Here is a 23,606-nt window from a genome sequence, read left to right on the forward strand (position 1 = left end):
GGTATCAAAAATTGGTCGAATTGGTCTTTATCTATGTACTTCGAGACCAATATCTGTATGTAACATAAGGTCTGATTTCCCTCTTCCTGGTTTCTTTAATCTTGGATATCACTGATAATACTTTTATAATTCCTTTTTTTTATATCTCTATTAAATATGTAGAACATAATAAAATAAAAAAACTTTTTATAGCCCAATTTTTATTTATTTTTGTTGATAAAAGAAACAAAAAAACCACGAAGTAATATTACTTCATTTTGTTTTGCAAATATTTTTACAATTCAAAACTTGTTTCTTTTGGCACAAGTCTTTGTACATATATATGTGCGGTAATCATCGAATGGGTTCATCGTTAGGAGAATTCGATGACAATGCAGGCTAATTTAGGTTTTTTTTTTATTCGATAAAAAAAACATTAAAAAATCGACTATTTTGTAAGTAATGTGAAATTTTTTGTAAATGCCCATATGTATGTACCATATGTGCTATAAAGACAATGTTCCAATTGAGCTCATCGTAATTTTTAATTAGCCTACCGATTGTTGGGGTAAAAAATCAAAAATGAGTTTCGTTATAAAAAATATATTTTCGATTATTGCCATAAATTTCCGCCTTAATGCAGCACACGTGTCGCACATTGAAGTTAAGGAGGCCAAACTTCCTTTGCGAGGGATACTTATATTTATAATTATTATATTTCTTTGCTGGCTTGGGCACAGTTAAGTAACTGCAGATATTGCATTTTAAATACACATATCTACATATATACGTATATACACATATATGGTCTTACGGAAATTAGTGGCTTTAATTCTGCAAAAGCTGAAAGCCGCTAACAAGTGTTTAATAGCCAAAAAATGATTCTCTCTATCGCCATTATAAATATGTGAACCGCGAATTGTTACTCTGCGTAAATAGATTGTGTGTGCATATGTACATATGTATTGTGCAGAAATGCGCTTTTTTCTTTGATTATGCCTTATCATTCTGAACACCTGCAAAATTAGTGATACGATAACAAATTGTATGGAATCTTTTATGTGTGTTTATTGCATTATAATATGGGGTTGTCATTAGCTTTAATTTGCAGGGTTATATTATATTTTTAGCACCTACACTATGTTCATATGCATATGTATATGCACATACGTAAGGTGTTTTAAATTCAAATTTCATCAGTAAACGGCGGTTGCGGTTTACTACATACATACATCCTTTAAAACCTTACTTTTCAAAATTAAACTGAGCGCAATGCAAACAAATATTTTGATTGAAATTAGCGAAAATACTTGGAAAATTAAAAACGTTATATAATAGCATTTATTCACTTGAGACATAATCCTGGCTATAAAATACGAAATTTAACCGAGTTAGAGCGTTCTTTAGCAACTAGTATAGAAAATTGTAGTAAAAAGGAATCCATTATTATATCATATATATTATTTATCTGTATCTCGCGTTGTATAAGTCCGATCGGGCTCGGATAGATGGCGTTAGAAAGATGATATTTTATGCTAAAAAAACTTTTCGGACAGTTTTGTGATTGGTTGATTCAGTTTTGTTTGAGCGCGCGTCAAAGATGGACACTAGCAAAGAGAATAAAGATATATTTTAAAGGTTTTCTTCGATATGGGCGAAAACGTAAGCCAGGCGGCTGAAAATGTGAATAGCGTTTATGGTCCTGATACTGTAACAGCCAATCATGTACAATTTTGGTTTCGTCGATTCCGTTCCGATAATTTCGATTTCAAAAATGCACCACGCTCTGGAAGACCAATTACCGAAAAATTCGATATAATAATGGAAATCGCCGAGTCCAAATATCGATTACGATTGTCCAAGACCTAAACATTGCACCAAAACCCGTTTGGAACCATTTGTACTAGGTTGGATACGAAAAGTAATAATTAAAGCATTCAATTTCATGCATAAATAATAGATTTATTTTTACTACATCAATATATACATATGTTATATTACAAAGAAGAACAAAGAAATTTTTATTTTATATTTTATGTCTCGTTTTAAAAATTTAAAAATATATTTGCCATTATCAGTAGTGTACCATAAAATTTGACCTGAACTCATGGAAAAAAAAATCGCGTATTTCAATAAAAGTATTTATTATTGGCTAAAAAAGGCACTTGAATCAATACAAGTATGCCAACGCTTAATCCAACTTTCCAAAATATTATTTTTTCGGTTTCGGCTCATTTTTGAAGCACCATTCGCTAGATTGTTAGATGATTTCGACGTCATATTCATAAACCCACTTCTCGTCACCAGTAATGATGCGTTTGATGATTATAGAAAGTTGTACCAATCTAGGAAAAAGTTTTTAATCGAGTTGGGTTGCGCGCAATATGGCAATAAATAGACCAGTCCGAGGCGAATTTGATCCGACGATAGAACTAGGCTATGTGAACACCCTTAATCTTTTCTTTTTGTTTTTTTGAGTAAAATAATAGTAATTAAAATAAATAAATGTAGTAAGTAAATAAAAATTTTTAAATATTGCAAAAGAAAATCGTTTCAAATTACTTGGCCACTAGTGTATGTATTTCTTAATGCATACCATATAATGACTTTAATATGTTATAAGGGATCAATTATCAGTTAATTAGAAATTATTTGTACAAAAATTTCACATGAATTTATTAATCATCGAAACTATTTTTTTATTACCTTTTTATACCCTGAACAGGGTATATTAATTTTGCCACGAAGTTTGTAATACCCAGAAGGAAACGTCGGAGACCATATAAAGTATATATATAAATGATCACCGTGACGAGCTGAGTTGATTTAGCCATGTCCGTCTGTCTGTCCGTCCGTCTGTATATACGCGAACTAGTCCCTCAGTTTTTGAGATATCGATCTGAAATTTTGAACACTTCTTTTTCTTCCCAAGAAGCTGCTCATTTGTCGGAACGGCCGATATCGGACCACTATGCCATATAGCTGCCATACAAACTGAACAATCGGAATCAAGTGTTTGTATGGGAAACTCTTTCATTTGACGAGATATCTTCACGAAATTTGGCACGGATTATTAGTTAAGGCAACAATGTAATTTCCGAAAAAATTATTCAGATCGGATGACTATAGCATATAGCTGTCATACAAACTGAACAATCGGAATGAAGTGCTTGTATGGAAAACTCTTTCATTTGACGAGGTATCTTCACGAAATTTGGCATGTATTATTATTTAAAGCATTAATCTAATCGAAGAAATTGTATGGATCGGATGACTATAGCATATAGCTGCCATATTAACTGAACGATCGGAGTAAAGTGCTTGCATGGAACATTTTTTTATTTGACGAGGTATCTTCACGAAATTAGGCACGAGTTATTGCTTATATTATAGCTTCGGCGCAACCGAAGTTAACGTTTTTTCTTGTTATCATTAAAATTTGTGTAATTTAATTAACAGCATATGTACATTTGGTGTTTATACAGTTACTTCCAGGTATTCACACAAATATTTATTTATTTTTTTCCATAATTTTTCAAGTTTACATATAAATGCTATTGCGATTGAAAATACATATCGACATTAGAAGGTAAAATGGCTTATCACAGGTTCAGGCGGTTACATTTTCCGTAATTTGTCAGTCTACTGATAGTGGCAAATAAATTTTAATTCAATGTAATTGTACATCTGCTAAAGTAGCTTCAGCCGTAGCTCAAATTTCAGCTGAAGCGCTAATGCTGATCATAAATGTTATTTTACATCGACTTACTAATATTATTGCCAATTTCGTCATTACAATTCTAATTAAACAGCAATTTCCTGCTAGCTGATCGCTAACCTTTTTCAGTTGAATTACCAATCGGTTATCAAATGCAAATATTGAGCTACTGTCATATTGCTATTACTACAGCAAATATTAATTATTGTAATCTGAAATATATATGTATATTATAAGTAATTTTGTATGACATAACGAAATAACATAACATATTTTCAGGAAATGGCTTTGAGTTCCAAATCACCCGCGTATCAAGGTTGGAAAGTTTCACCATTACCACTTAATTTTGATGTATATCTATTCAATTGGACAAATCCGGAAGACTTTTACGTTGGGTCCGGCAAGAAACCACGTTTTGTGGAGTTGGGTCCATATCGGTTTCGAGAAAAACCAGATAAGGTAGATATTGTTTGGCATGAGCACAACAACACTGTATCATTTCGCAAATATGCTGCATTCTATTTCGATGAAGCGAATAGTAAAGGAAAACTCACTGATCGCGTAACCTCAGTCAATACAGTGGCGCATGTAAGTGCTTATTGAAATGTGCATTCATTAATATTTTGGTGTAATATTTTCTTTTCTGATTAACAGGGTGCCGCTTTACAAGCCATTAATGGTACAGGCTTTCAAAAGGGTATATTGAGAAATGTTTTGAAAATGTATAGAGAAGGTTTGTCAATTACAAAAACTGCCAATGAGTGGATATTTGCGGGTTACAGTGATCCATTAGTTACAATGGGTAGTATTATATCTAAATTTGCTGCTGATATTGTGGTGCCATTCGATCGAGTAGGCTGGTTGTATACGGTAAGTGTCGTCGGCGCACATTTAACTTAACGACGCTTGTAAATAAAGGAAATAAACGAAACTTATGAAAACTTTTTTATTTTTTGTAAAGCGCAACGACAGTTCAGTATATGACGGTCACTTCAATATACATACCGGCGCAGATGATCTTCGAAAAATGGGACAAATTTACGAATGGAATCACAAAACACAAACTGGCATTTATGAAGGTGAATGTGGTCGTGTTAGAGGCTCCATGGGAGAATTCTTCCCACCAAATCTTATACCGACAGACTCGGTAGAAATATTTTTGCAGAACCTATGCCGCGCGGTGCCTTTGGATTACATTGAGACGGTGAAAATTCACGGAATCACCGCGTTTAAATATGCCGCTACCGAACGGGCGCTTGACAATGGTAAGTGGAGATTATTAGTAAACTAAAGCTCATATAATTGGAAGTTAAATATGTTACTTTCAACTATTTTCAAATCAGTATATTGCACAATAAATTATTGGACTACTATCAGCAATAAGTATTTACTTAGTTGTTAAATGAAAAGCACTTACCAAATTTTTTTTTACTTAATTTTTTCGATTTTCGACTAATTAATAACATTATATTTAATTATAACGCATAAAAAATGAGAATAACCGTGTCTAATAAATAGTTTAGCACTTATCAAAAATAATTATTTCACTACTATGCTCTCAGCTGTTTTGATCAGTTATGCCGCGATCACATTGGGTAAATAAAAGCGATTAGTTTAGGGTTAGTTTACACATTCCTACAGTTAGTTGTAAAATTATAATGTAAATGTATAAAAATTTGAATCTATGTATTAATTTAAAGTAAATAATTTTTTTAGGTACACTCTATCCAGAAATGAAATGTTTTTGCGTAAATGGAAAATGTGAAAAAGCTGGCGTAATGAATTTGGGACCCTGCCAATACAACTCGCCTACATACACGTCATTTCCACACTTCTACAAAGCCGATCCTAGTTATTTAGAAGCCATCGAGGGGCTGTCACCGGATCCCTCAAAGCATGAGTTCTTCATGACGCTGGAACCGAATGGTGGTGTGCCCATGGACGTGGGTGGTGGTTTCCAGGCGAACTATCTCATGTCGCCCGTACCCGGAATAGCGTAAGTTTAAACTAAAATTAAACTCTTACTTATAACAATTTAAATGAATGTGTCTTTTATTTCTCTACACAGTCCATTCGACAAAATTCCACGTACATTTATACCGCTCATGTGGGCCGAAGAGCGCGTACGAGTTACACCGGAGATCGCCAGCCAAATCGGTTTGGTGCCACTAATCGTGACACTGGGTCAAGTGGTGACCGGCGTTATGTTCGCCATCGGCACACTGTTCATTTGTTGGTATCCAACAAAATATATGTCACAACTCTGTCGTGATCCGAAGAGTAAAAACGCGCTACTCAATCCAATTGTTAATAGCACAACCCGATCGATAGCGCTGACGCCGCAAAGAAAGCTACAGAGAGGAGGTGTGTCGCTGTTGGGCTACAACCAAAACCGTGAAGTCTTACAAAATGATGTGCTGTTAAGCAAAAGCTTACTGCGACCCGCAACACCGCGTTGTGATGTGATAAGTAGATAGTAGGTATTATGTTTGTTAGTAGAAACCGTATGTAGTAGTTTTTTTTTATCTTTTCAAATGCGCCTTAGTGTGCGCCTGCCATTGTTGAATGCAACTAGGAGACAAAGCAAGTAAAGCTTAAGTTTCTAATAATGCAGTTCCACTTAATTATATATAAATATATGTAAATTATGAAATGCAACCTCATAAACAGTAGTTAAAGTAATTTCTAGCATATACGCGTTATTCATATGTAAAATTTATATAACATAATTTTTTCATTTGTCACATTGTCATTGTCATCACCGCAATGGCGTCCATGTATACAAATGACATTTGTATAACAAAATAATTATAAACAAATAACAAACAATAAAAAAATGCAGCGCAAAATGACAATTTAGTGCACGAAGCCCCGAGACATATATACAAATCCATACGTCTATTGTATTGCTATTATAAGTAATTTTGCATTTGTTCAAAAACCTTTACGTCATACCTACACTGTTAATTTATACAAAAAAAAAAAATTTATTGGCATTAAAAATTAAAATAGTTTATTAAAGACTTTTCATGCGCCCCAATCTTTTAAGTATCATGTCTTCATACAATAAATACATACATACAAACATATTCACACATAAGTGAAATAGTCACTCTCTTCTCTAGTTTGTAAGACTCAAAATCAAAAAGTATTTTCCATCGAACTGAAATTGTGTGTCCTTTTTTGAAATTAAAAAACAAAAAATAGATTAAATAATATTTAAGTACAAAGCTGGCCTTTTTCATTATTTTCCCGTATACCGTTAACGTGAAACAAAATGGAACAGCAAAACGTGATAAGGTGAAAGCTTAGAAACCAAAAGATGAAATTATTTAATGTAATAAAATACTTATTACTTGAATAAAATGTAAAACGAAAATTCAAATATTTATAGCAATTGTTTTATTATTCTACTAAAGGAGGTGATATGTAGATATTTGGAAAAGAGGTTTAAACCAATTTTGTATATGTTTCTTTTTCTTATTTTTATAACCTTTAAACGCCCGAATTTGCAGCTGAATTTTTTACCCCGAACAGGGTATATTAGGTTTGCCGCCAAGTTTTTAACACTCAGCAAGAAATGTCGGAGATCCTATAAAGTATTTATGTTTATATATAAATGATTAGCGTGACGAGCTGAGTTGATTTAGCCAGAACTAAATTAAAAATTTTCACACGTCCTTTTCTCCCCCAGAAACTGCACGTTTATCGAAACCACCGATATCGGAACACTATAGGATATAGCTGCCATACAAACTGATTGATCAAAATCAAGTCTTGGTCTGAAAAATTTTTTAATTGTCAAGATATCTTCATGAAATTTAGCACAGAGAACTATGAACCCTCTCTCTATACGGTTCTAATTATAAAAATGGCGAAACGCTCGCCGCTCAAGTTTCAAAATGTTGCAAAAAATGCTCTAATTTATTTTGAAATGCACACAATTTATTTACATTAAATGTTAGTCTTTAAATTGTTGAATATTCAACTGTCAGAGTTTTTCGTTCTTTCCATATTAATATGTTTTCCATCTTCCGGGAATTTGTCCACTGATTGAAGAAAACTTACAACCTAATGCGACTCAGCCACATGCTGGTCAAATACAAGCATGCGCTGACAACACCAAAACTGAGCAATGACGGCAATCTGCCGGAGGCATTGCCGGTTTCCGCGCGTTCCAATTCCAATTGATCGGCTAAATCCGCCGGTACGTCCAAATAGACGCGATCTAAGCCGAACGAGAATATGAGCTGCCGTAATTTCGGCACATCAACGAAATCACCAGCCGATGACCAAATGGTGAGTGAGCTGTCGTTCGTCTCATTGACAGCAGCCACCAGCGCCTGCAGTTGGTCCAAACTGTTGGCGGCAATGCCAGCACGTACGGGGAATGTAATTGGATGTTGTTTGGCGGTAACATTATTATTCTAATCAAGTAAAACAAAAAAAAAATTCCCTGATAACAGCAACAATGAAAAAGCAAATAGTACTTGCTTTGATTGCAAGCAGCATTTCATCGATTTGCTGCTCCGTATAAGCACCTTCTGTGTAATCGGCACCCCAACGTGTCGTCCAACCAATCGAGAGTACGGCAGATTCGAATTTCGCAGCGCCAGCGAAAAAACGCTCCGGATCAACCGGCACTGTGGTGGACTGATTTACAGGTCCGCGAATTATGTCCGCATTCAGCCAAACGGGTTGGGTCATCTAAGCGATACGGTATCAGTAAAAAAAAAATTTATTTCTAAATAATCACTCCAAATTGGGCCAGTTGGTTATTATTACGCGTAAAATTTCACCTTGACATTATCCACTTACCAATGGTATCAGTTCACTTAGAATAACCAGCGAGCCTTCAAACACTTCGATGGACTTGAAGTCCAATTTGACACCCTTCCCATCCTCGCCATGCTCCTCATTGTGTTCCAAAATGCGCAACATGAATTCAGCCAATGTGAGATCCGAGGAGTTGGCTGGAGGATGCGCCATCACCGGCAAATCCTCACCAGTATTATTAAGCTTGCCGAGCACAATGTCCGCCTCAATCATGTTTATGTCATCTAAAACACATTCCACATAAAATACAACTACAACAAAAAAAGCCAACTATGCGTATAAGCAACTAAGTGATATGATGTTACGTATACGTCATGGCGACGAAGCAAAAATTGCACTTCTTGCTACTCACTGTTGAGCGCCTCGCTTAGCTCTTGCTGACTGTTAACCGCATGCGCCCACGTGATGGCGGTGAGATTGACTTTATCGCTGAGTGTCATTTTGATTAGTGGCTGGTTATATAAATTCAATTGTGTTTCATTGAAGTGCAAATCACTGTCTTTATCAATTGACAGAATGTGGTAGGAGTGGAAATTATTATTGTTGTTGTTTTTTACGCTATTCTGCATATGAAATGCAGGCGAAGCATTCACATAAACATAGTTGTTGTTGTTAAAAGCTGTAAAAATATTTAGAAGTCCAACTTTTAGATAAATTTGTGATCAAAAATATTACACAGTGGTGGACATATAATTAGGAATACGAATTGACCAACGTAAAAAACATAAAATGAGATGAAAAGTAACGTATGATTTGATACAATATAATGGAAAATTATAGATTTTTTTTTGTAGAGTTGACTAACATATATTTGCCTTGAGGTTTCCTCTAGCCAATACCGTATAAAAACGCATATCAACATTAGTTTGTTAAAAAAGTAGATTTTCGAGTATTTGCTATGAGAAATATGCTTTTAAATACAAAAACAAATTATATGAGTACGTAAAAGTTTAGACGAGATCATAAATGTAAAATGTAAAATGTTTGCGTAAACTTCACAAATTATTTAATGGTGTACTAGGTGGTGGTAGCAGTGGAGAAAAGTAAATTAGGTCTTCTTTATAGGGACTTGCTTGCTTGCGTTTTTTAATTTTATTGCAGCTAAATCTTTGTTATAAAGCTTCCAGGTTAGTGGTTAGAAGGCGATCCCTACTAATTATTGCCAATCATTAGAAATGTCGATAGAGGAAAGATACAGTTTGAATTTTCAGCGTAAGTATCAGTGATAAAAAAAAAAATTGTACATCGCAGGCGAACGACCGATGAGAATGGCAGCGCAGACTTTTCGAAGTGTCTGTCTTTCACTCGATAGTTTGTAGACTCAACCTTGACGGCTGAGAAAACTTATAACAATGTGCTTAGAAATTAGGCAGCAAATTTGTGGAGGACTAGATGGATTATATGACATATAAGTCACATTAAAAAGACTAACTAATGAGCTGCCTACCCTTTACACAATAGTTACCAAATATGAGCAAAACTCTTTCAAACCTAAATATACTAAATGGGAATCGGTTGCCCATGAACCCGGATTTCCCCTCCGTATTCGTATTGTATTGCTTTGCAAGTGTTTCATTAAGTAGTTTCACTCATTAGCTTGTAACGTGGCTACAATGTAATTTTCAAAGCATCTAAATTGCATTCGGTCCACATTTATGGCTGCAAAAGTACACATATAATCGTAATCATACGGCTACATGTGAAAAGCTAATTGCAACAGCTGCTTAAGAACGATGCGATGTGAAATTTCTACCTACGCGCTCTCACAATAATTGCTAGCAATCACCTGGCAGCACATACAAAAGTAGTGTGCGAAACAAAGGGGTGAGTATTCCAGCTGGCATGCAGAAAAGTAATGCTCTTTGTCGACCATTCACAAACTAAATAGCGAACAGCTGACATGCATACACTACCTATAGGCGAAGGTACCCTGCAGGGAAATGCGAAATGATGAGACAAATGTAGTGCTCGGCGATGACTGCAATTAGCTCTAATTTATACTAATTAAGAATAATTTAAAAATATTTCGTGCTTAATGTAAGGAGTACGACTGTTGTAATGACATTAAATTAATGCGCAAAATGCTTTCACTTGCCGACTTTGCTGTCGTAAAAAGTTGTAAATAGAGAGATATCTGCTCCAGTGGCGATGAGAGTGATTAATGCACATAAATAATAAAAAATATTTTATAATATATTTTTACTTTGACACTATTTGAACCATAACCTCACAAATACATAATAAATGCGAATGCTCTAGGAAATATTATAAATACTTCGGTGATAGCCGGGCGAGCTAATTTACTACATTTTCATGTGATTTATTTGTATGGGCGGCAAAGCAAAAATATGCAGTGAGTGTCATTTGACACGTTCGGTTGCGCTTATGACAAGAAGCATGTGAATTTCCCGGCAGGGTATGTACATACATACATGTTGTATATCATATAATAATATTAATATATGTATATAATAACAAAAATGTTTATATCGCAGTATAGAAATATGCAAGCAAAATTCAAAAAGATAATACAAATGAGTAATTGTTTGCTTACTTATCAAAAATACACATACATATATACATATATGCATAAAGATATTGTAAGTAAATAAAGTATAAGAACTATGATATATGAGATAAGGCATACAAGTATTTACTATTAAGACAGTGAGTTAGAACTACATTTGCCTGTTTTACAGTTATAAGCACATACCATAGATACATACATACATACATACCAGTGTATAAGCACATTCATAGATACACGTACATATATGCATAGAAAGCTTTCGCACAGAAAATTTACAAAGCAGAATAGCAAGTAAACACATTTACACGTTTTTGCTTTGTTGTTGTATACATTTACATATTTATTTTATTAGTAATATAATATATGTAACTAACTGACAATAATGACAAAAAATAAAATTTACTTTACCAAATACAAGCAGTGCAGTTAGATACAAATAGGCGCTGTTGCGGCTGTCAAAGTGCTCAAACATATTTATGCTAAAAGATTGTTGCTACAATTTTCTCTACATAAGAAATAATTGTTCAGATAAAGAGAAAATAAAAGCAGCAAAATATTAGTGCATACATACACATAAAAATACAGCAAAATAAAGTATTAAACAAAATTTACATAGATAATATTTTGCAACAATAATGTTAAGTACAGTAAATAATTAAAAATTTCTGAAATTTGTAAAAATTAGAGGTAGTTAAATGAAATTAAAAAAAAAATGATTATATGCTATTTAAATAATTGTAAACTGAATCGGCTATATTAAATTTGCCATGAAGTTTGTAACACACAGAAGGAAAGGTTGGACACTCTATTACAAAGGTTATATATGTGCCATATATAAATGATCGACAAGCTGAGTCGATTCAGTCATGTCAGACTAGCTGTATATACGCAAACTTGTCTCTCAGTTTTTGAAATATTGACTTGAAATTTTGCACACATTCTTTTCTCACCAAAAAGCTGTTCATTTGTCGAAACCGCTAATATCGGACCACTGCAGCACATAGCTGCTATATATACAATCTGATCGATCAAAATCAAGTTTTTGTATAACAAAACCAAATTAAAGATTTTTTATACCTTTTTGTGCTAAGAGTAATATATGTACATGTGAAGAGTATTATAGCTGAAGTTAACATTTTTTCTTATTTTTTATTAATTTGTAAAAATATGTGAATAAATACAAAAGTATGTGCAAAAACTGCTTAACCGAGTTAGAAATAGAAATAAATTTATATGTACATACAAGTAGGATTTAATTTATACACGTATTATTTAATATTATTATGCATGCGTTTGAATTCTTTTCCATGTTGAACGAATAATTTAATTAATTCCGTGAGCATATAGCCATAACGCATTTGCCAATAAATAAAATTAATGATTTTTCCAACAGAAAACACTTTCAAAATATCACTGATAATACAGCTTAATAATACAATTTTTAATGTAAATTCAATTAGCATGCACTAAGCGGTGTATTTTACAAGCAAACAAGTATCTAAGTTTTCATTTAAGTATATGCTGTGTATGTATTAGTAATACACTTTGAAAACACATAGAAACACGCTGGTCATTGGGCAGCCACTTTTAGCCCACTACACTCATTCAACCTTTGTTCGACTTTCATTTGCCAATATGTGCACATACACACATATGCATACATATAGATGTATGTATATTAAATGCTAGAACTTGTTTATAAAATTAAACACGATTTATTAATTAATAAACCTTTAGTTATGGATTTATTTTTTGATTAATACATTTTGAACTAACTTCAACAAATCGTTCACTCTCACGCTTTACTGATTACGCCGAAACCACCCTTGTGATTGGAAAGTTGGTGCACAATTGAATTTGTATACTATTTGCGAAAATTTTCCAAGTCTAGCCGGCAGCAATCTGTTTGTATGCTCTTTGCACCAATATATTCTCTTTTAAATTGGCTCTTGCGCGGTGTTTTTGTATTATTGTTTTGATGCTTAAACGAAAAGTTTGGTAAAAACACAGATCGATTCCTTTGGCTAATAAAAATGATAAGGTGATTAAATTTATTATTAAAGATTAGAGATATTTGAGTTTAGTTAGGAACGTATTTATGATGTTGTTTATAGTTAAGTTTAGTTTATAGATTTTTTTTGCGAATACACATAATAATACCAAAATTCAAACTGCCACTAAAGCTATAATACCCTTCACAAATAAAAAAGTTCCACATAAGCACTTGATTTTGGTCGAACAGTTTGTTTGACAGCTATATACTTGTAGTGGTCCGAGCAGTTTCTTCGGAGGTTGTACAGCTGCTTTGGGCAAAAATCAATGAAATAAAAAAATATTTTTCTCACAAGGGCATAATTTTGATCGTTCAGTTTGTATAATAGTATATTGGTTCGATATCGGCGATCCCGACTAATGCGCTGCTTCTGGGAGAGAAAAGAATGTGTGCAAAATTTCCTATCGATATCTCAAAAACTGAGGGACTAGTTCGCGTATATACAGACAGACGGGATTGGCGACATCGACTCACGTCGTCACGCTGATCATTTATATTTATATATTTATATTATCTGCGACTTTTCCTTCTGGCTGTTACAGACTGGGTGTTACGAACTTTATGGCGCATTGTGTACATACATATATTTATTCTATATCCTAAATCATTTTTGAACACACTGTATTATTTCTTTCGCTCATCTCTCATTTATCCTATACTTCATTCATGAATCAAAACATACTTTGTTTTTCACAAATTCTGTCATTCTCGTTGAATTCGCGTCTCGCCGAAATGAGTGAAAAAAACGTTTTGTTTACATCCAATTCGCTTATTTTACGCGCCAATTCGCCGTAGTTTTTGTTTTTACGCACTAGTACGGCGAATTTATAGACATTTCAGTTGACAAGTGCGCCAGACAGATAAAACTGTGTAAAACTCATTCGCACTGTGAAAAACTTAATATAAATATTATAATAGTAATATAATTATATAGTGAAGTGATTTTTTAATAAAAAGCTGTTGTAAACCAACCGCTACAACTTATCTATAACTTTTCGAAACATATATAATGAAATAAACGGTGTAGTAGTAAATTTCAATTTACGCTCTTCAACTTAACCTCAAATAGCATGTATGTATGAGGAACTCCATGAGACACCACATCTACTATACGATGCAGCACTAGTTGGTTGGAAAAATAAGAAATACTTTGCCCGAAAAGTCAATAGTTGCTTGAATAAAATTGATATTTACTCTTAACGACTGGTAGTAATAAGTAGAATCTGTAAAAATGTCGACTGCAGCGCTTGTGCAGCAATTCGTTGCTGGTCTCAAGTCGCGTAATCGCAATGTTCAAAACAAAGCAGCACAAGACTTATTCATGTACGTAAAAACGGAACTGCGTGAAATGTCGCAAGAGGATCTAGTAGCCTTCTTCGATGATTTCAACCATCAAATTTTCAGCATGGTGAATTCTGCCGATATAAATGACAAAAAAGGCGCTGTACTGGCCATAAGTGCGTAGTTATAACTTACAACATATATATATATATATTTACTTTTCAATAACCATGTTCTATATATCAACTACAGAATGTTTAATCAGTGGCGACGTAGTAAATACAATGAAACGTATTTCACCCTATTACAATCATTTGCGTACGCTGTTGCCTTCAAATGATACCACTGTAATGGAGATTGCGGCGCGTACATTGGTCAAACTGGCCAATTTGCCTGGTTCGAAAGGCGCTGAATCGATTGATTTTGACATAAAGCGTGCATTTGAGATGTTGAGTGGTGATCGACAAGAGGTACATTGCTACAATTTTTTTTATTTTTATTTTATAGTAAGTAATAATAAATATTAATAAATTTCAGTATCGCCGTCATGCTGCAGTTTTTATATTACGTGAGCTCGCTATAGCCATGCCAACATATTTTTATCAACAAATTTCCACATTTTTTGATAATATTTTTAACGCAATATTCGATCCGAAAGCAGCTATTCGTGAATCGGCTGGCGAAGCTTTACGCGCCGCACTTATTGTAACTTCGCAACGTGAAAGTACCAAACAATCCACTGAGCCACAATGGTATAAAACTTGCTACCAAGAAGCGAGCGCTAGTTTTATAGCCGAACCATCGGGCACAAAAGATCAAAAAGGCATGACACGTGATGATTGCATACATGGCGGTCTGATAATTTTAAATGAACTTTTCCGTTGTTCACATGCCGCTTGGGAGCGTCGGTATGCAACGTTGAAGTCGCTTCTGCCCGACGCACAACATAATAAATTTGGCGAAGTCATACACTCTGGCTCAGTTGGCAGTCAACTAACCACCTTAGTGCCTCGCTTGAAAGCACCTTTTATAAGTAAGCTAGGTTCCACACACATGCATTTGGAACACGATGCACAACATGGCGGTTCACATAAATTCTCATCGGTAAGCACTTAACAATATGTATTAGTGTTTTTGAAGCTATATAATATTCGTTTTAGGCAACCGTGCTGGAGTCAGCATATTCACGTGAAATACTCACAGAAAATTACATAAATATTTGCGATAATGTGCTGGAACAGCGCACCTCGAAGTCACCATATGTGCAGCAGGCGCTCTTACATATACTACCACGCCTCGCCGCCTTCAATCGCGAAGTATTCGTACAGCGTTATTTGCAGGAATGCGTTAGTCACTTACTCAGCATTGTGCCACGTAAAGAAAAGGATCGAAACATTGCTTACATAACTATTGGTTACATAGCCGTAGCGGTGGAGCGCGACATTGACAAGCATTTGCGAACAATTATGTGCGCCATCAAAATAGTTTTACCACCAAAAATTACACCGAGCAAGCGTAAGGCAGCTATTGATCCAGCAATTTTCCACTGTATAACATTGCTCGCGCACGCCGTCAAATCTGGCATAACAGAGGATGTGCGTAATATACTGGAGCAAATGTTTTTCAGTGGTCTCTCACCGGCTTTAACTGTTTGCTTACGTGAACTCGCCGAAAATGTACCACATTTAAAGTCGGCCATTGCTGAAGGGCTCATACGTGTGCTCTCGCAAGTACTTATGAATAAACCACTAGCCATACCCTATCAAACACTGGCCACCATACCATTAGATCCATCGATTAATCTGCAACATGATGTACCAACTGTAGTGCTGGCACTCAAAACGCTCGGCAGCTTCAATTTCGAAGAACAAAACATGTTAGATTTTGTACAACGCTGTGCCGATCATTTCATTAATCACGATCAACAGGAGATACGTTTAGAGGCTGTACAGACGTGTACACGTCTATTAAAACTCGCCGTACTGTCGGCTGACAGCACAGAGAGTTCTAATACACTTAGCGAAACAGTGTCGCATGTCATTGAACGACTGCTAATTGTCGCCATTACTGATATGGATTGCAATGTGCGCATACGCATACTGCGTTCGTTGGATGAAACCTTCGATGCTGAGTTGGCGCAACCCGAATCGCTTAGTGCGCTTTTTATAACATTAAATGATGAGATTTTCGAAATACGCGAACTGGCTATGGTGACCGTGGGTCGGCTGTCTGCCATGAATCCAGCCTATGTTATGCCTAAATTGCGTAAAATTATGATACAACTTTTGACCGAACTGGAACACTCCGGTATGAGTCGAAATAAGGAACAGAGCGCAAGAATGTTGGATCATTTAATAATCAGTACACCAAGGTTAGTGCTTCATAAGAAAAAACGCTAGCTTCAGTTGCCCCGAAACTATAATATCCTGCTCGAATGGGAAAGATTCCATATAAGAATATGATTTTGAACGGTCAGTTTGTATGTCAGTCATATGGTATAGTGGGCCGATCTGAACAATTGCTTCGAAGATTGTACAGTGTTCCTTGGACAATAATCCATCAAAATTTCGTGAAGATGTCTTGTCAAATAATAAAGTTTTGCATACAAAGACTTGGTGTGGGTCAGTCAGTTTGTATGATAGATATATGCTATAGTGGTCTGATCTGAACAATTTGTGCAGAGATTGTAACGTTGTCTTTAATAATAGTAGCCTATGCCAACTTTCATGTAGATATCTAGTCAAATAAAAAAGTTTTGCATACAAGAACTTGATTTGGATCGGTCAGTTTGTATGGCAGCTATATCCTATAGTGGTCCGATATAGGCGGTTCCGACAACTTAGCAGTTTCTTAGGGAGAAAAGGAATCATGCAAAATTTCAGTTTTATATCTCAAAAGCTGAGGGACTAGTTCGCGTATATAAACCCTGTTCTGGGTATAAAAACGAAAACTAACTATAAAAGTCTTAGTTGAAAATATAAACTCGTTATATAATATATTGAAAGCAATCTGTAATAACTAATCTCTTTTCACATTTTACAGATTGATTTCATCTTACATGCATCCCATACTCACCATACTTGTGCCGAAGTTACGTGAAGCCGATCCTAACCCAGGCGTAATATTGAATGTCTTGCGCGCAATCGGCGACTTAGCCGAAGTAAATGGCGGTTCCAATGAAATGGAAATGTGGGCCGATGATTTATTGTCAATTCTTCTTGAAATGCTCGGTGACGCTGGTAGTCCGGAGAAACGTGGCGTGGCACTTTGGACACTCGGCCAACTGATAAGCGCCACTGGTCGTGTAGTCACACCTTATCACAAGTATCCTGGTCTGATTGATATACTTATAAATTTTTTAAAAACCGAACAACGGCGCTCCATACGTCGTGAAACCATACGCGTACTCGGTTTATTGGGCGCAATGGATCCGTATAAACATAAAATGAATAAAGGTCTAATTGATAGTCAAAAGGATAGTGTGCTCATTTCATTGAGTGATTTCAAAATGGATGAAAATCAAGATATTTCCACGGCCGAACTATTGGTGAACATGAGTAATGTTCTCGACGAATACTATCCAGCTGTCGCGATTGCCGCGCTAATGCGCATATTGCGCGACCCTACACTGAGCAGTCGTCACACCAGCGTCGTACAGGCCATTACTTTCATATTCAAGAGTCTCGGCATTAAATGTGTGCCCTATTTGGCACAAGTGTTGCCCAGTTTACTGGAGAATGTACGTACGGCCGATATAAATTTGCGTGAATTCCTCTTTCAACAATTGGCCATATTGGTGCAGATTGTTAAGCAGCACATTATCAGTTATATGAGTGATATTTTTAAGCTTATTAAAGAGTTCTGGACCGTCTATACGACACTACAGTTGACGCTGATCAACTTGATTGAACAAATCGCCTTGGCTTTGGGCTGTGAATTTCGCAATTACCTATCAGAATTGATACCGCAAATTTTACGTGTGCTACAGCACGACACCTCCAAAGATCGAGCAGTAACGAAACGACTGTTACAGGCTTTGCAAAAGTTCGGCAACACTTTGGATGATTATCTGCATTTGATTGTACCGCCCATTGTGAAGCTTTTCGATGCGCCATACGTGCCGCAACAAGTCTCGCTGGTGGCTTTAGAAACGATCGATCATCTCGCATGGATACTTGACTTTACAGAATTCTCATCACGTATCATACATCCGTTAGTGCGCGTGCTAGAGGCCGAACCGGAATTGCGCGAACAAGCCATGTCCACACTTTGTTCAGTGGTCATACAATTGGGTAAGAAGTATCTGGTTTTTGTGCCACTGGTCGAACGCACCATTACAAAGCATCGCATAGTCGACTCGAAATACGAAAAACTATTGACGAAAATACAAAGTAACACCACTATGTGCCTGGACGATGAGTTCCATATGCGACAGACTAAATTTAAATCCACCGAATTAGTTGCGCCCAACAGCGGCGGCAATTTTGCTATGAAACGGCTTATCGTTTCCACAAGTAATTTACGCGCTGCCTGGCAGGTGACACGTCGTGTCTCCAAAGACGATTGGGTTGAATGGCTGAAACGTCTATCTATCGGTTTGTTGAAGGAATCACGTTCGCAGGCTTTGCGCGCATGTCACGTGCTTGCGCAAGATTATGATAAATTGCTGCGTGATCTATTTAATGCGGCTTTCATCTCATGTTGGACTGAACTCTTGCAGGAGCATAAGAACGAGCTCACACAATCGCTTATACAAGCATTGCAAGTGACCGATATGCCGGAAATCACACAAACCATTTTGAATTTAGCCGAATTTATGGAGCATTGTGATACGGATCCAATACCAATTGAAACCAAACTGCTAGGTACACGTGCTATGGCGTGCAGAGCATACGCAAAGGCTTTGCGTTATAAAGAAGAAGAATTTCAAACGCATAAGGATCCGCAGGTGAGCAATAGATTAGATTAAACTTAGCTCAATTTATCGCAAAACTCACAGAAACTACGAACACTTTTTGATTATCACTAATTTTTTGTTTCTCATTTTTAACACAGGTGCTTGAATCACTGATTCTCATCAACAACAAGCTACAACAAAAGGAAGCCGCTGAGGGCCTACTAACCACCTATCGCAACGCCAGCAATGAATTCAAAGTACAAGGACGTTGGTATGAAAAACTGCATAACTGGGAGCAAGCGCTGAAACACTATTCCGGCAACCTAAAGGATAACAGTAATGATCTGGAGGCACGTTTGGGACATATGCGTTGCTTAGAGGCATTAGGCGAATGGTCAGAGCTAAGCTCTGTGGCGAAACAAGAGTGGGACAATCTAGGACGTGACGCCAGATCACGTGCTGGTCCCTTGGCTGCAGTTGCTGCATGGGGTCTGCAAGATTGGGAGGCGATGCAGGAATATGTACGCTGCATACCGGAAGAGACACAAGACGGCAGCTTCTATCGCGCCGTGCTCGCCGTACATAATGAAGACTTCGAAACGGCGCAACGTTTAATTGATGGCACACGCGATTTACTCGACACCGAACTTACATCCATGGCCGGCGAGTCGTATGAACGTGCCTATGGCGCTATGGTGTGTGTACAGATGTTGGCCGAATTGGAGGAAGTTATACAATATAAGCTGATACCAGAACGACGCGAACCGTTGAAGAGTATGTGGTGGAAACGTTTGCAGGGCGGTCAACGTTTAGTCGAGGATTGGCGACGTATCATACAGGTGCACTCATTGGTTGTGCGTCCACAGGAAGATGTACACACTTGGCTGAAATACGCCAGTCTGTGTCGCAAATCCGGTTCGTTGCATTTATCACACAAAACGCTCGTTATGCTGCTGGGCAACGACCCATCCACACAACCCAAAGAGCAATTGCCTTACAATCAACCTCAAGTCACGTATGCCTACACCAAGCATATGGCTGCTGCCGAAAATATGCAAGGCGCTTACGAGCAACTCAGCTGTTTTGTCAATGCTTTCCAAGCAAAGTTGAACTGTATCGGTCCAGAGGAAGCAGCGAAACAAGATCACCGCTTACTGGCGCGTTGTTATTTACGACTCGGCAAGTGGCAGAACAAATTGCAGAGTTCGCTAGAACCGGAAATAGTGCAAGGCGCTTTAGATTGTTTCGAGAAGGCGACTGAAAATGATCCCACCTGCTACAAAGCGTGGCATCTATGGGCGTATATGAACTTCAAGGTGGTACAAGCGCAGAAACAACAACTTGACAAGCTAGCGCATACCGCCACGAACGGCGATATATTGCAGGACAAAGAGAAACTTATCATTGAGCACGCTGTGCAGGCAGTCGATGGCTTCTTTCGTTCGATAAGTCTTATTAAAGGCAATTCGTTGCAGGATACATTGCGTCTGCTAACACTCTGGTTCGATTATGGACAATATTCGGAAGTTTACGACGCTTTGCTAACCGGCATGAAGACAATAGAGATTAACACCTGGCTGCAAGTGATACCGCAGCTAATAGCGCGCATCGACACCCATCGCAAGCTGGTCAATCAATTGATACATCATCTGCTCATTGACATCGGCAAATATCATCCACAAGCTTTGGTCTATCCACTTACAGTGGCATCCAAATCAGCATCGGTCGCGCGCAAAAACGCCGCCTTCAAAATACTGGAATCAATGCGTAAACACTATCCGACGCTGGTGCAGCAGGCAATGACGTGCAGCGAAGAGCTGATACGCGTCGCCATATTATGGCACGAACAATGGCATGAAGGCCTAGAAGAGGCGTCGCGTCTTTACTTTGCCGATCGCAATGTGAAGGGCATGTTTGACATATTGGAGCCGTTGCATGCGCTGCTTGCGCGTGGACCACAAACATTGAAGGAGACATCATTTTCGCAAGCATACGGTCGTGAGCTCACCGAAGCCTACGAGTGGACTCAACGCTATAAAACTTCATCTGTGTTGATGGACTTGGATCATGCTTGGGATATATATTATCATGTGTTCCAAAAGATATCACGTCAATTGCCGCAATTAACCTCACTTGAGCTGCCCTACGTCTCGCCAAAATTGATGACATGCAAAAACCTTGAATTAGCTGTACCCGGCTCCTACAATCCGAACCAGGAGTTAATACGTATCGATCACATCAAGACCAATCTACAGGTTATCACTTCAAAGCAGCGTCCACGCAAATTATGTTTGCGCGGTTCCAACGGTAAGGACTATATGTATTTGCTGAAGGGGCACGAAGATCTACGTCAAGATGAGCGTGTTATGCAACTCTTCTCGCTGGTGAATACACTGCTACTAGACGATCCAGACACTTTCCGACGCAATTTGGCTATACAACGTTATGCCGTTATACCGTTGAGCACCAACTCGGGTCTCATTGGTTGGGTGCCGCACTGTGACACATTGCACACACTCATACGTGACTACCGTGACAAGCGAAAGATGCTACTTAATCAGGAACATCGCCTCATGTTGAGCGTCTCACCCGATTATGATCATTTAACATTGATGCAAAAGGTTGAGGTGTTCGAATGCGCGCTGGCACAAACCCAAGGTGATGATCTGGCCAAATTGCTGTGGCTGAAGTCACCATCGTCGGAAGTGTGGTTCGAGCGACGCACCAATTATACACGTTCACTCGCCGTCATGTCCATGGTGGGCTATATACTCGGCTTGGGCGATCGTCATCCCTCCAATTTGATGTTAGATCGTATGAGTGGCAAAATACTGCACATCGATTTCGGTGATTGCTTTGAAGTGGCAATGACGCGTGAGAAATTCCCCGAAAAGATACCTTTCCGACTGACGCGCATGCTAATCAAAGCCATGGAGGTAACTGGCATTGAGGGTACCTATCGACGCACTTGTGAGAGTGTCATGTTGGTGTTGCGTCGCAACAAAGACTCACTAATGGCTGTGCTGGAAGCATTCGTCTATGATCCGCTGCTCAATTGGCGTTTACTCGACATGGACAAAAATCATCGCTCCAAATCGAACAACGATCCGGGCGGTTCCGGCATGGCGTTCGGTGGCGGCAATGGCAGTCTCAGCAACTCCGTCGAAGAACCACTTCTGCACAGTCAACTAATGAGCGCCAATCATCTGATGGGTGGCGCGCTAATGGTTGCCGACATAACGAACACCAAGGCGAGCAAAGTGATCAAACGTGTGCGGAGCAAATTGAATGGCACAGATTTCCAAACGCAGAATAGTGTGGCGGTGCCACAACAAGTGGATCTGCTCATACAGCAGGCGACCAATAATGAAAATTTATGCCAGTGCTATATTGGCTGGTGTCCATTCTGGTAAAGAACACTTAACGCTAATACTAATGTTAAAATATTTTTAAAAAATTTGGTGAAGAAGAAGCAAAATTTATGAGAATACTTACAAAATTTGTCACCAAAGCAGCAAAGTGTAGCATACTATTTGGCGCAACGTGTAATTATACTGTCAAACATACACACATACATACAATAAGTTGAAAGTCGTACGCGAATTTGTTGTGTTTGAAGTAGTGTCGCTGCTTAAACGTCGCTCAAAGGTATTAGCATAATTGAAATTTTACTTTACTTCCATTACATATATTATATACATACCTACATAATTGTATACGTTTTGAGAACGCTTTGAATTTTTGAAAACTACTGTATAATAACAAGTTCTTAAAGTGGGCATGGCAGTCTAGAAATTTGTATTAATTTATTTTTAAGTAAAGGCTTTATATATGTATGTATTTATTGCACTCGAATTCAGCAGTGTGACAATACTAAATAAATGATGAACAAGTTCACGACAATATTTTACCATTTTGAAGAACAAAAATTGCTTTGACTTACATTTCAGTATTTGGTTGTGCACTTAAATGGTGCTTAGTAAGAGCATTTCGAAGCTGCATACTTTAAACAACATGCTATGTAACTTTTTTGAGGTTATGTTTATTTTAGTCTTTACAAAACTTTACATAGTTGCGATATGCGCTTTAATATGTGCACTTTCCGTTAATATAGCAGTTTACATACCTGAAATAAAGAAGAAATATATGTAGTTTGTTGCTTAAAGAAATTAAAACAACAAAAAATTTAAAAGCTAATTATGTAAAATATTTCGGAGGCAGAGGTGTGTTATGTAAACAAAATTTAACTCAGTTTTTTGCTCATGCTAGAAATGCGCTTTGAAAGTTCGACATTACTTTGACAAGCGTTATT

At 37.1% G+C, this 23,606-nt stretch overlaps 3 protein-coding genes across 9 annotated transcripts in view; 2 read left to right on the forward strand and 1 right to left on the reverse strand.

Annotated features, from left to right (window-relative positions):
* The window catches only part of santa-maria (scavenger receptor acting in neural tissue and majority of rhodopsin is absent), a 31,504-nt gene extending 24,422 nt beyond the window's left edge, over positions 1–7,082 (forward strand). Inside the window, exons 9-13 of the mRNA XM_070106169.1 lie at positions 3,977–4,285; positions 4,352–4,567; positions 4,659–4,962; positions 5,414–5,693; positions 5,766–7,082. Coding sequence (XP_069962270.1) covers positions 3,977–4,285; positions 4,352–4,567; positions 4,659–4,962; positions 5,414–5,693; positions 5,766–6,174 — 1,518 coding nt within the window. The 3' untranslated portion in view covers positions 6,175–7,082. The remainder of the gene's footprint in view (positions 1–3,976; positions 4,286–4,351; positions 4,568–4,658; positions 4,963–5,413; positions 5,694–5,765) is intronic.
* Positions 7,083–7,589: 507 nt separating this feature from the next.
* Positions 7,590–12,973, reverse strand: LOC106615583 (protein FAM151B). 7 transcript variants are annotated; one of them, XM_036358904.2, is made up of 6 exons: positions 12,840–12,920; positions 11,472–11,568; positions 8,886–9,152; positions 8,516–8,757; positions 8,192–8,404; positions 7,590–8,124 (listed from the first exon to the last, which is right to left on the reverse strand). In XM_036358904.2, the coding sequence occupies exons 2-6, from the start codon at positions 11,533–11,535 to the stop codon at positions 7,762–7,764; spliced, it is 1,149 nt and encodes a 382-aa protein (XP_036214797.2). In that variant the 5' UTR covers positions 11,536–11,568; positions 12,840–12,920; the 3' UTR covers positions 7,590–7,761. The 7 variants fall into 7 exon arrangements, with proteins under 7 accessions (XP_036214797.2, XP_014087334.2, XP_036214799.2 ...); XM_014231859.3 differs by lacking the exon at positions 11,472–11,568 and having other exon boundaries at positions 12,840–12,973; XM_036358906.2 differs by lacking the exon at positions 11,472–11,568 and having other exon boundaries at positions 12,795–12,901.
* A 1,036-nt stretch (positions 12,974–14,009) lies between these two features.
* Positions 14,010–23,223, forward strand: mTor (serine/threonine-protein kinase Tor). Its single transcript, XM_014231908.3, has 6 exons — positions 14,010–14,573; positions 14,650–14,867; positions 14,935–15,501; positions 15,558–16,768; positions 17,440–19,345; positions 19,453–23,223. The coding sequence occupies exons 1-6, from the start codon at positions 14,348–14,350 to the stop codon at positions 22,705–22,707; spliced, it is 7,383 nt and encodes a 2,460-aa protein (XP_014087383.2). The 5' UTR covers positions 14,010–14,347; the 3' UTR covers positions 22,708–23,223.
* Positions 23,224–23,606: the final 383 nt, after the last annotated feature.

Source organism: Bactrocera oleae, chromosome 3 (genome assembly GCF_042242935.1).
Source record: "Bactrocera oleae isolate idBacOlea1 chromosome 3, idBacOlea1, whole genome shotgun sequence".
Classification (NCBI taxonomy): domain Eukaryota; kingdom Metazoa; phylum Arthropoda; class Insecta; order Diptera; family Tephritidae; genus Bactrocera; species Bactrocera oleae.

Bases quoted from the DNA above. Each gene is read 5' to 3' on its own strand.
- LOC106615583 (XM_036358904.2), bottom strand. From the start codon at position 11,535: ATGTTTGAGCACTTTGACAGCCGCAACAGCGCCTATTTGTATCTAACT. The intron at 8,758-8,885 runs GTGAGTAGCAAG...AATGTGTTTTAG, and splicing joins GCTAAGCGAGGCGCTCAACA to ATGACATAAACATGATTGAG. The intron at 8,125-8,191 runs GCAAGTACTATT...TTACTTGATTAG, and splicing joins AAATGCTGCTTGCAATCAAA to AATAATAATGTTACCGCCAA.
- mTor (XM_014231908.3), top strand. From the start codon at position 14,348: ATGTCGACTGCAGCGCTTGTGCAGCAATTCGTTGCTGGTCTCAAGTCG. The intron at 15,502-15,557 runs GTAAGCACTTAA...TATTCGTTTTAG, and splicing joins GTTCACATAAATTCTCATCG to GCAACCGTGCTGGAGTCAGC. The intron at 16,769-17,439 runs GTTAGTGCTTCA...CACATTTTACAG, and splicing joins TTAATAATCAGTACACCAAG to ATTGATTTCATCTTACATGC.